Source organism: Arachis ipaensis, chromosome B03 (genome assembly GCF_000816755.2).
Source record: "Arachis ipaensis cultivar K30076 chromosome B03, Araip1.1, whole genome shotgun sequence".
Taxonomy (NCBI): domain Eukaryota; kingdom Viridiplantae; phylum Streptophyta; class Magnoliopsida; order Fabales; family Fabaceae; genus Arachis; species Arachis ipaensis.
Window position 1 is genome coordinate 100,898,322 of NC_029787.2, and position 11,434 is coordinate 100,909,755.

Sequence of the window (11,434 nt, forward strand, 5' to 3'; positions counted from 1 at the left end):
TAATTTTTTAACAAAATATCTTTATAAAAAAATATTTTTGCCATATTCATTTAAATAGTTGCATTTAACAAATAGATGTTACGTGTGGAATGTTGGTTCGCAGTTCGCACACTACCCGCACGCTATCTTTTTGTTTCTGATTTGAACTTTTTTGGGTCAATTTTTTTGGTATACTTGGGTCGGATTTTTTATTCGATCTAACAGCCGCACTTGTTTCGGTTTCATTTAGGTCTTGGTTTTGCTTTACTTAGTCCAAAAGACCTAGCGATTGGAATAGGCCCATTCCTATGAACCAACCGTGGGCTTACGATTTTTCACAAAACCAACTGTGGGCTGCATTGGGCTACTGTTTAGTTAAATTTTGTGGTAGCTATTTGTCAGCATAAAGTCCAAAAAAGAAAACGCCCAAATCGGTTGTTATTCTCATCATGTCCCCAGAAGAACTGTATAATAAGTTAATAACAATATGCAAGTGAAAAAGGCAAAATTTTCATTTCTTACAGTTGAAGTTTGAAGAGGAACTTAGTTTGTGTGGTTTGCATGTAGTTTACTAGTTTAGAGCTTGTTTGAGATTCACCTAATGTCTTATCCTAACATGGTTACTACTTTGTTTTGCACATACTGCTGTAATGCTTATTGAGGACGTTGTTGACAATCTTTGAAGCATACTTTTCACAAGCGTTTATTTGTTGATAACGATTATTCAAACGAAGAGCAAGACATGAGACATGCGAATGTGATGGTTCCACTTCCACTTCGACCCCAAAAATGATCAACTCTGTATCTCATATTTCATAGCATCTCACAACAATTGAGAGCTATATAGATGTGTTGACGCTAATTAATTGCTTTGGCCAACATACTGATCATACGAACGAACGTACGTACACCTGCACAATATAATTGCTTTCTTTCCAACAAATCCTTTTCGAGTCATGTTCATTTCATCTTTTTTTCTCTTTTGATATCATAACGACTGCTATACGTGGGAATTTGTAAACCACGGACACCCCACTTTTAATACTCAAAGCAACCAACCCACATCATATGCAATTCGTGAAACTCAGAATGGAGCATGGTTCTGTACACCAACCCTAAAAAGAGAAACAAACCCAGGTTCTAGAGCCTCAACTAACCATGTTGGGGATTATACATCTCGTGACAAACTAGCTACATGCAATGCTTTTATTAGCAGCTAGAGATCACGTTACTTCTCAGGCCTTTTATTTTACAGGTACCGCGAAAAAGATTTTTATTTAAACATTTCAATTACTCCAACTACTCTTTTGCTTAGCTTTTCATGGGTTCTAGCTACAACGTGTCAAGATTAGCTTAGCTTGCAACAAATGTTTGCTCCAAGACCATAAGTATCTATCTTCTAATTTCTATTTTCATTTTTTTTATTATTGTTATGTTATCCTACTGGTCACCTGAATTGGACGACTCTACAGATGATAGGATTTGAGTAGAGAGAAACAAAACGGAATCAGAGACACGAGATAGAGAAAACTTGAAGGCAAGCTGAAGATGGCAACGAAAGAGTCAAGCTCTGCTGGTTCTGGTTCTGGTTCTGGTTCTGGTTCGGCAACAGGGGACGCTAAAATCAAGAGGGTAGTGACCCATGGAGGCAGATATGCACAGTACAATGTGTATGGCAACTTGTTCGAGGTGACTTCCAAATATGTCCCTCCCATTCGCCCCATTGGCAGAGGTGCTTATGGCATCATCTGGTAACCTAATCTTCTTCTTCTTCTTCTTCTTCTTCTTCTTCTTCTTCTTCTTCTTCTTCTTCTTACATGAACCAAGTTGATTCATGATGTGCGTTTGGTATCAGTGCTGCTGTGAACTCAGAGACGCACGAACAAGTTGCCATCAAGAAGATTGGTAACGCATTTGACAACATTATTGATGCTAGAAGGACACTCAGAGAAATCAAGCTCCTTCGTCACATGGATCATGAAAATGTATGTATGAGTATCTGTGTTAAGGTGCTTAGTTAGATAGAGAGTCTGAAACTGGTATATAATAATCTTTTGACAGATAATTGCGATAAAGGATATAATACGACCACCGAAAAGGGAGACGTTCAACGATGTATACATTGTTTATGAATTGATGGACACTGATCTTCATCACATCATTCATTCTGACCAACCTCTCACTGATGGCCACTGTCAGGTACACTCTGCTGCTTCCTCTGATCTTTGAATTCTTGTTATCATTATTTTCGAATTGATTGATTGGGTTGGGTTGGGTTGGGGTGCAGTACTTCTTGTACCAGCTGTTACGGGGACTGAAATATGTGCATTCAGCGAATGTGTTGCACCGCGATCTGAAGCCGAGTAACCTGCTCATGAATGCCAACTGCGACCTCAAGATTGGCGACTTTGGATTGGCAAGGACTACTTCTGAGCAGGATTTCATGACAGAGTATGTTGTCACCCGATGGTACCGTGCCCCCGAGCTGCTCCTTAACTGTTCTGAGTACACCTCTGCCATTGATGTCTGGTCTGTGGGCTGCATTCTTGGTGAGATTATGACCCGAGAGCCCTTGTTCCCTGGCAAGGACTATGTTCATCAACTTAGGCTCATTACTGAGGTATATAGACTTACTTAATACATTCATTCATTCATTTCATGATTAGATCAACCACTTGACAATTCTATTCTGTGTTCCCTTTTCATATATAAAAGTTGATAGGTTCACCTGACGATGCCAGCCTTGGGTTTCTCCGAAGTGATAATGCAAGAAGATACATCAAGCAGCTTCCGCAGTACCGCAAGCAAAAATTTGCTGCTAGGTTCCCCAATGTCATGCCTGAGGCACTTGATCTCCTAGAAAAGATGCTCATGTTTGATCCTAACAAGCGCATCACAGGTTTGTATATTATATATGCACCATTCTTGAACTCATCATGGCTTAATTACTTAAATGATGTTATCAAACATAATATGAATATGATGCAGTTGATGAGGCACTTTGTCATCCATATCTAGCATCACTTCACAACATCAATGATGAGCCGGTTTGTCCGAGGCCATTCAGTTTTGACTTTGAGCATCCAACATGCACTGAAGAGGATGTCAAGGAGCTCATATGGAGGGAATCTGTCAAGTTCAATCCAGATCCACCTTCTCACTAATTGATTTCTGTTACCACATAAATACCATCATCATCCTATGCAGATGATTTGCTAGGGACAACAAACTTCTCTTCCTTTGTAATCTTAGACTTAAATGTCACCAACCCTATAAACAAAATTTCTCGTGGATGTTACAAGCATTTAGACAAATAATAATTAAATCTGTTGTATTATGCTCGACTTTGCTTTAGGACACTCTGGGGACCCAATATCATTGCAAACTTATGGACTCTTTTTCTTATTAATACCTAACAATTATCTTTCCCAATTTCGATTTTTAGATTTACCAGCATTTTCTTACACTCCTATGAAGCCTGCCTTTCACTTAGGGTCATTGATGAGGATTTTTCTTTTTTCACAGTTGACGAATTAAATGAAAATAAATTTTGTGCTTGAAAGTCTTGTTGAAAATGTAACTCAATGTGATATCGGCATTTATGTTAAAATGAGCAAAAAATTATATTGCATGTCTTGTTGAACATGGCTTGAATTCTATCCCAATGCCATGGCAAACAATACTAAACTCTGCATAATGAAACTATCCTAGTAGCCTACATAAACAATACTGAATGCAGCACTACAATGAAAAGGATCATATGTTATTTAAGCTTTTACCGGTTTTTTTATTCTGCGAAGTGAGTGAATACAATCAGTGAGTTTCAGAAGCAGATAATAAAAACATGTAAATTTTCATTGTTGTGTTTGTCAATTTGCATTGTTCTGATGAAGTATGGTTATTCCTTTTACACTGTCATAAGTCATAAATGCCTTGCATAAGTGCAAGTTTGGAACTTGACATCATCTATGGGCAAACCATCTTCTGGGAAGGTACATACCCCAATCTTCTCCGGTCCCTGATCTGGCAACAGCATACATGGCTCTGGAGTCACACCACTAGAAATCCCAGCCACATTGGTGCAATTCCATTGAACTTTGTAAGGTTTCTTTGATAGTTGAATAGTCACATTGGATATACATATGCCAGTGAATGGAGCATTGGATATACCCTCCAATCTTGCTGCCATAGTCACATTCTGAGCAACCATGTCCCGGTAATTGATGTTTTGAATGAGAGGAAGTGCATTGGGATCATAGTTGTTGTCAGCATGAGAACCATAATTTCCTGTCATCCAAAATGCCCATCTCATGGTATTCATAGTCATCCTTCTCACATATATGTCCTTAACATAGCCTCCTCTTCCGACAGCAGTTTTGATCCTAACACCTGATTCTGAGTTGATGGCTACAATGTCCTCAGCCCTCACATCCTCAATCCCACCGGACATTTCACTCCCCAATGCTATCACAGCGCTGGTTGGTGAAATGCATGTCAGGCGCCGGATTGCTAGTTGTTTCGTTGGCATTCCATATGCTATACCATACTCATCCCAACCACTCTTAACCGCCACACAATCATCCCCAGAAACAATGTAGCAGTCCTCAATTCTTGTGTTTGTGCATGAGTCTGCATCATAAGCATTCTGAAACCTTAGTTTTAGTGTGTTAATATTGCCATATTGAGGAAGTTATGTAGGTGTTAGCTGAACATACCAGGGTTGATTCCATCAGTATTTGGTGAATTAACTGGAGCAAGTATTGTGATGCCTTGAACAACAATATTGCTGCATTCAAATTCATATATTAGAAATTATAGTGAGCTTGCCCTGCCTGATGTTTCCAGTGTTGGTGAATGGTGATTATTAATTCAATATTGAAAATAGAAAAAGGAGAAGAGGGGAAATGATGAACCTGCTATATACAGGATGAACATTCCATGAAGGAGAATTGACCAAAGTTAGATGAGATATCTGAACATTCTCTGAATACATTATTTCAATAAGGTACGGCCTAGTATAACTGAGATCCCCCTTGTGGAATTTTTTCCACCAAACATCGCCTTGTCCATCTATTGTACCATTGTCCCCTGCAAATAAATTTGAAATCAATCATTAGAAGAAGGAAATTCTTTAAGTTGGACTAGACTTTAAATTCCTAGAATATCTTTTGAGTTCATTACCAGTGATGATCACATCTGTAAGGTTGGTTCCAAAAATTAGACTGCTATACCTTCCACCTTGCGCATCCCTCCCTCGGCCATAAGACGGCAAGGGATCAATGAGTGGCCAGTCACTCTCATCCTAATACCAAAGTTTCAATAGTACAAACATAAAATTGAAACAGTTAAAAAGAAAAACATATTGCATATCATATACCTGAGAGGCAAGGATGACAGCATCTTGGTGTAGGAATAGAGTGAAGTGGCTAGTGAGATTGAAGCTACCGGTTAACCATCTTCCTGGAGGAACAAAGAGTTGAGAGCCTCCAGTTGATGAGAACTGGCTCATATGATCTATGGCTGATTGAAAAGCCTTTGTGTTCAAAGTTGTTCCATCCCCAACACCACCAAAATCTGTGAGCGATGCACTGTAAGCTCTGCAGTTAACAGCACTGTACTCAAAGTAGTCCGAAATTGGAGCCTTGCGACTCTCTACCATGTTTAGGCATGGTGGGGCAACCATAAGAACTAGTAGTAACAATAACAATGTATCCATGACCTGACAAATTCACATTTCAAACAGTTTATATGCATTCAACAAAACGAATCAACATGCTTTGATTCCTAATGCTAAGAAAGAAACATAGAAGAGAGAAACGAATTTGTTATTGTTATTGTACCTGAGGTTTTCTCGGAGAACAGATGCCGAGTTTAGACTTTAGATGTTGGTATGTTTACATAGAAAGACATTCTAGGTGTATATATTAGTGACATTGTTATAGGGCATTAACTATGTCACTTTCATTTATGCTTCCCGGTCCCATAAATCACATTTCTTATTTCTCATGTGATCAGTTGATATGGTTTTCTTTTATGTTGGCACATGATTGATAGGGTAAAAGAGTTTGAGAGGAATACATAACGGAATTACTGGATCTACAGTTACATATCGTAGTAGGAAATTACTAAGTTATAGAATGCATGTGAAAGCTTTAATTTTTTTTTTTTTTTGGAAGACTTTAAAATTATTGGGCTTCATAACTGACTAGTCTGACTCTTATGATTCCGAGAAATGTTTCGTGTGAACAACAATTTCATCGTCATAAAATTTTGTTTATGATTCACATTATAAGAATCCAAGTCTAATTTTTCATCTGCTCATTGGATTAGGTGTGAATGGATATAGAAGAAAAAATGGCATTATTACAAGGCCATTTCAGTCTTTGTACTCTTTGACATGTGGTTGTGGTTCCCTTGTACCCCACTCACTATAGCTTGTGTGTTGCCTCTGATCTGTTACAAGAGTGGAGTGGGCATGCCCTAGTCCTAGTCCTAGTGTGTCTTCAATTGGTGCGTGCCTTATCTTCCCACCAATTAAAAAATGGACACACATCACTTATCTCCCTCTATATCCATTTCAATGGTGCCCAATACCTCGCACACCAACCCACCATTAACCTTCACAAGTTTCATATAATTATGCTAAATTGAGTGGAAATATGCTGTGGATGCACTAGTGTATGTTCCTGTCTTATTTACTAATGCTTGAAGTAGTAATAGATTAAGATTCCCTTGGCCTTGCCCAATTATGGGTATTGGTTGGGAAATAGTACCATTATTTAATTAATTTAATCCAAAAGAACGATTATTTTATTTTATTAAAATATTACTAATTAGCCATGGCAAGGAGGGCCCGGAATTGTCACGGAACCTTGTCGCAATGTGCATAACTGCATACTATTATTAGTCACATACATCACCAAATCAAATAATTAAATAATTAACATCCATCCCGTGAATTTAAGTAATCGCAAAGAGCCAAAGACTACCCCATGATGCTGATGTTGCCATGGCTAACTCTTCACGAGCCTCTCTTCAATTTCTTGGAACAAAAATGGTTGGACCTCTCGCCTCAACAAAGAAGCATAGCCCGTGCAATTTGCCCCTTAAAGAAAGGATTATTAGCACGTCTTTTCAAAGCGAGAAAAAAGAAATTAACCGTTTAAACCCCTTTTGTTTTTTGGTCAAGTAGTAATAATGTTGAAACTTGAAAGGTAACTGACTTTGCGAGTTAAAATTCACTAAGAAAAATCAAAATAAAGCGATGAGGTTAGCTACCTCAAAATGAAATAGAATTTCATTTCCAAAAAACACTATCAACCCAATATTTTTAGTTTACAAACCCAATAATATATTTTTGCTAGCCTTTTAGTATTATTTTTTTTTTCTTGGAACAACAACTACAATGATAAATAATGCAACAAAATGTTTTAATCTTTTGGTCAATGATAGGTCATTCTGTCTTTCTGTTTTTACTTTTTAGTCAAAGGGCATTAGCATAGAGTCGAAACCAATTAAATCTAAATCCAACTCAAATATTTTAAAGATGTAAAACCGAGTTAAAGTATATTGATTCTATACATAATTAGTGTACANNNACACAAAAATAAATTATTTTAAATAAAAAATAACACTATAATATATTGACAAAATGCATATATAAACCAATTGAAGGCCAATATTATACATATCTACCAAAACAAAAAATGTTACAAGGATCTACCAAGTGTACTTTTGTATGTAATTCGAATAAGACCCATTCGAATTATAGAATCCAATACTAATTCGAAGCAGTGTAATTCGAATTATGTATGGACGAAATGTACTACTAATTCGAATGATGCTGAATCGAACTATGCATGCACATGAATACCCCACTAATTCGAATTGAACCAATTCGAATTTCACCCTGTTTTGAGCATATGGTAATTCGAAACAATGTGCTTCGATTTGCCCATAGTATACTAATTCGAAGTGGACTAATTCGAATTACTACCAAGGAACAGCCCAAGGTAATTCGAATTGGTCTCATTCGAATTACCAATGAATGCCCTATAAATATAGTTCGAGTTCAGCTCATTTGAACCACAAATTCAACCCCCTGTCCCACCAAATTCCAGAGAAAACACCATTCTGAAACTGCAAGAAAGTACTCAACATTCGAATATTCTGTTGATGGGGGACAATCTGGACCGGCTTTATTGTCTAGATGGAGTGGCTCGTATAGCTGGTGTCATCAATGAAAAGGTTAGTGAGCACATTTTTTTTATTATAATGCTAGTCATTATCTAGAGTTGTTAAGTTAGATAGAGTTGTTGTATTAGTGATTTATTAGTTTATAGAGATTCGACAGAGAAAGTTTTAATTTGGATAGTGATTACAAATAAGTAGAAGAATTTGAGTAGTAAATATGGTGGGGGTGCATGACGGAGGAAAAATGTCGGTAAAGATTTTCACAAAAATTTTCGCGTTGCAATACAGGACGTGGCGTACTAGTTAGGGCTGCCGATCGATGGACATTATGTTAGTGGTTGCCTGACAGATTTTCAGATGTACATCGAGGGTGGTCGTCTAGCTTAGGCGTGGTTTAAGGAGCTACTGGGTGTATTGCCTCCTGCGAATTGCATCCAGAAGTTCGCAGTGAAGTGTAGCTAGTTCCAGGAGACATTCGGAGAGCTTCCTGATGGTGCCAATGAGCCCACTGTTGGAAAGTATGCCCGAGCCTATATCATGATGCTATTTGGGACTCAGCTATTTGGTGATAAGTCTGGTACTCGCATTCACATTAGGTGGCTGCCATACGTAGCCAAGCTTGAAGACATGGGTGGGTACAACTAGGAATCAGCTGCTCTCTCATGGTTATACCGGTGCATGTGCCGCATGACGAATAGACACGTGGTGAAGTTAGCCGGACCATTACAGCTGCTTCAGTCATGGATCTTCTGGCGGTTTTCTGAATTTAGACCGCTGGATATGATACATTCGGCTGACCTTTGGCTTCGAGGTACTATTATATTCAAATGCTTTATTTGTCACAATTATTAAGTGTTAGGAAAAACGACAAGGACTCAGCATTGTCACCCTCCACGAGTGCAAATGCAATAGGTAGGATGTTGGAGTTCCCGTCTTGTGCAATCGCAACTAGCAACGTAACCCCGTATTTGCCGTATAGGTGGGTCCCGTCGATATTGACCAACAGCTTGCAATGCCAGAATGCCTCAATACACGGTGGGAATGTCCAAAAAAGCCGGTGCAAATAGGCTTGCGAGTCGTCTATCTGCCCACCCACTCACACAGGACTCGTCCTCAACACTGCAACACTACCAAGCATCGTCATCTGCACACCTACGACCCATCGCGGCAACTCATTGTATGACTCATCCCAATCTCCGTAAATCTGTGCCACGGCCTTCTGCTTGGCCAACCAAACCCTCCTATAAGTCGGCCTAAACTCGAAATGTGCCTCTGTCGCATTCAGCAGTACCTTGATACAGACGGCTGCATCAGCTCTAACCATTGGCAGTATGAAGACCGAGATCACATGATAATTAAGACTAATGTGATCGCTCGAGATCGACGTGGCCAGACAAGTATGAGGTCCATTGTACCATTTTACCTCCCAAATACCTCTATGCTGGCGGAGACTGATCCTAATCAACCATGTGCACCCGTTGCCAAATTCCGTACACTTCCCAAGGTACTTGCGATAATCAGGCTCCACCACTTTGCATTGTACCCCACATCGGATGCTATATGTCTTCACGCTTAATACGACCTCCTCTTTATCCTGAAACTGCTGACCAATCTGAAACTCTGATAGACCTCCGGCACCCTGAGTATCTCTGGCACCAAATCCAATAGGTTCACCAGGAACCCCCTCCTGTCTCATGACATCCAAGTCCAAAGATGAAAAGTGCGGGGGGTACTACTGAGTCTCTGAGCTGAACGCTCCGCCAGCCCCAGCTGGATTACTTGCTGCTATGTCATCACCGCTATCATCGGCAATGATGTTTGGCTCCACATCATCAGCATCATCTTCATCTGGCAATGCATCGTCTATACTATCCGGTGCAATACGCTGTAATGAAATCGGCGCCCTATCAATAATACGAACTTCTCTGTCACCACTGCGGTTGAGATCAACTGCGAAGGACGGGGAGGCAACCACCATTTCTTGAGGTGCAATCACAGGCACGGATGATGCACCAACAGGTCTTGAACTAGAACAGACTGCCGTTGCTGGAGTTTGGATATTCCGGTTTGAACCACATGAACTAGAGACCACATCTACAAGCTTTGCCAACAGTTCAGGTGTCCTGAAATCGGAATGCGATAGAATAACTTCTCAACCTGTTTCACGCCTTGCAACCCCAGTTTCTGTTTTATAGAATTTAGAAAGTGAGCGAAACTAGTTGTAGGTTTTAGAAAAATACTGAGAGGATCTTTATCAGTAAATTTAATACCATAACGTATTTTTTTCTTAATCGACCTTCTATAGTGCACCAACACTAAAAAACTCTCCTTACTAGCCATTGTGTTTCACTCTAATGGGAGGAATTCATGTTCACACCATATTTGTACACGTCGGGAGCTTGATAATTCGAAGTAGTCAATTTCGAATTATATATATATAAATCGAAACAGACTCATTCAAATTACTAGGGACGTCATTTCATGCATAATTCGAATCACCCAGGTTGGAACTACCCTAAGATTACATGCATGCATAATTCGAATTGGCTAAATTCAAATTACAAGCATCACTACTAATTCGAATTAGTGTTGATTTGTCTAATTCGAATGAGACTCATTCGAATTACATAAGAGTGTGCTTTTAGAATATCTAAATAACATTTTTCAATCTGGTAAAATTGTGTAATTTGGTCTTTCATTTGATTTAATCGTTTATTTTGCCCAAAAATTAATAAAATTAAACCAAAAAAATATACTTCTTTTGGGCCATGTTTTCAATTGGACTGGGTCTTGAATAATGTATGTTTTTTTGGTTAAATAGGAGAAAATGAGTTGCCATATCTTTGCGTTACATACCCAATTTTTTTTTAATGCTATTGTTTCATTTTATTTTTGGGTCAGAGTTCTTCTAGGCCATTGTTTCTTCCTTCTAGTTCTTTCCTAGTAGGAATATGTATCAAACAAACAACATGCTATAAATAAACTATAGTTTAAATGGTATAATTTTTTTTAAAATTAGAAGTTATCTAATTTATCTGAAAAAAAAATGTCGTTAACCAAAAATTTTTTGTGCTGACTTCTGAATCAGGGCATTGAAGCCTTGTACATCTTTATTTTGGGTTGAATATAGAGGGGATCAAAACCCCTCCAATGCATGAATTCTCCAAGATTTCATTTCTTTTTTTATTTTTGATACAATACAGTCCCAACCGTTGGAAAAAAGAAAACTAGTCCCTCTGTTTTGAGCTTTTTAGAGAAATTT

General features: G+C 38.6%; 2 protein-coding genes across 3 annotated transcripts; one reads left to right on the forward strand and one right to left on the reverse strand.

Annotated features, from left to right (window-relative positions):
* On the forward strand, positions 498 to 3,408 carry LOC107630763 (mitogen-activated protein kinase homolog MMK2-like). Of its 2 annotated transcripts, none has more exons than XM_016333989.2 (7): positions 498 to 1,234; positions 1,452 to 1,730; positions 1,835 to 1,964; positions 2,041 to 2,178; positions 2,267 to 2,599; positions 2,695 to 2,878; positions 2,968 to 3,408. In XM_016333989.2, the coding sequence occupies exons 2-7, from the start codon at positions 1,528 to 1,530 to the stop codon at positions 3,141 to 3,143; spliced, it is 1,164 nt and encodes a 387-aa protein (XP_016189475.1). In that variant the 5' UTR covers positions 498 to 1,234; positions 1,452 to 1,527; the 3' UTR covers positions 3,144 to 3,408. The 2 variants fall into 2 exon arrangements, with proteins under 2 accessions (XP_016189475.1, XP_016189474.1); XM_016333988.2 differs by lacking the exon at positions 498 to 1,234 and adding an exon at positions 1,245 to 1,367.
* LOC107630762 (probable polygalacturonase) lies at positions 3,722 to 6,003 on the reverse strand. Its single transcript, XM_016333987.1, has 6 exons — positions 5,820 to 6,003; positions 5,357 to 5,698; positions 5,161 to 5,281; positions 4,893 to 5,067; positions 4,695 to 4,765; positions 3,722 to 4,608 (listed from the first exon to the last, which is right to left on the reverse strand). The coding sequence occupies exons 2-6, from the start codon at positions 5,693 to 5,695 to the stop codon at positions 3,902 to 3,904; spliced, it is 1,413 nt and encodes a 470-aa protein (XP_016189473.1). The 5' UTR covers positions 5,696 to 5,698; positions 5,820 to 6,003; the 3' UTR covers positions 3,722 to 3,901.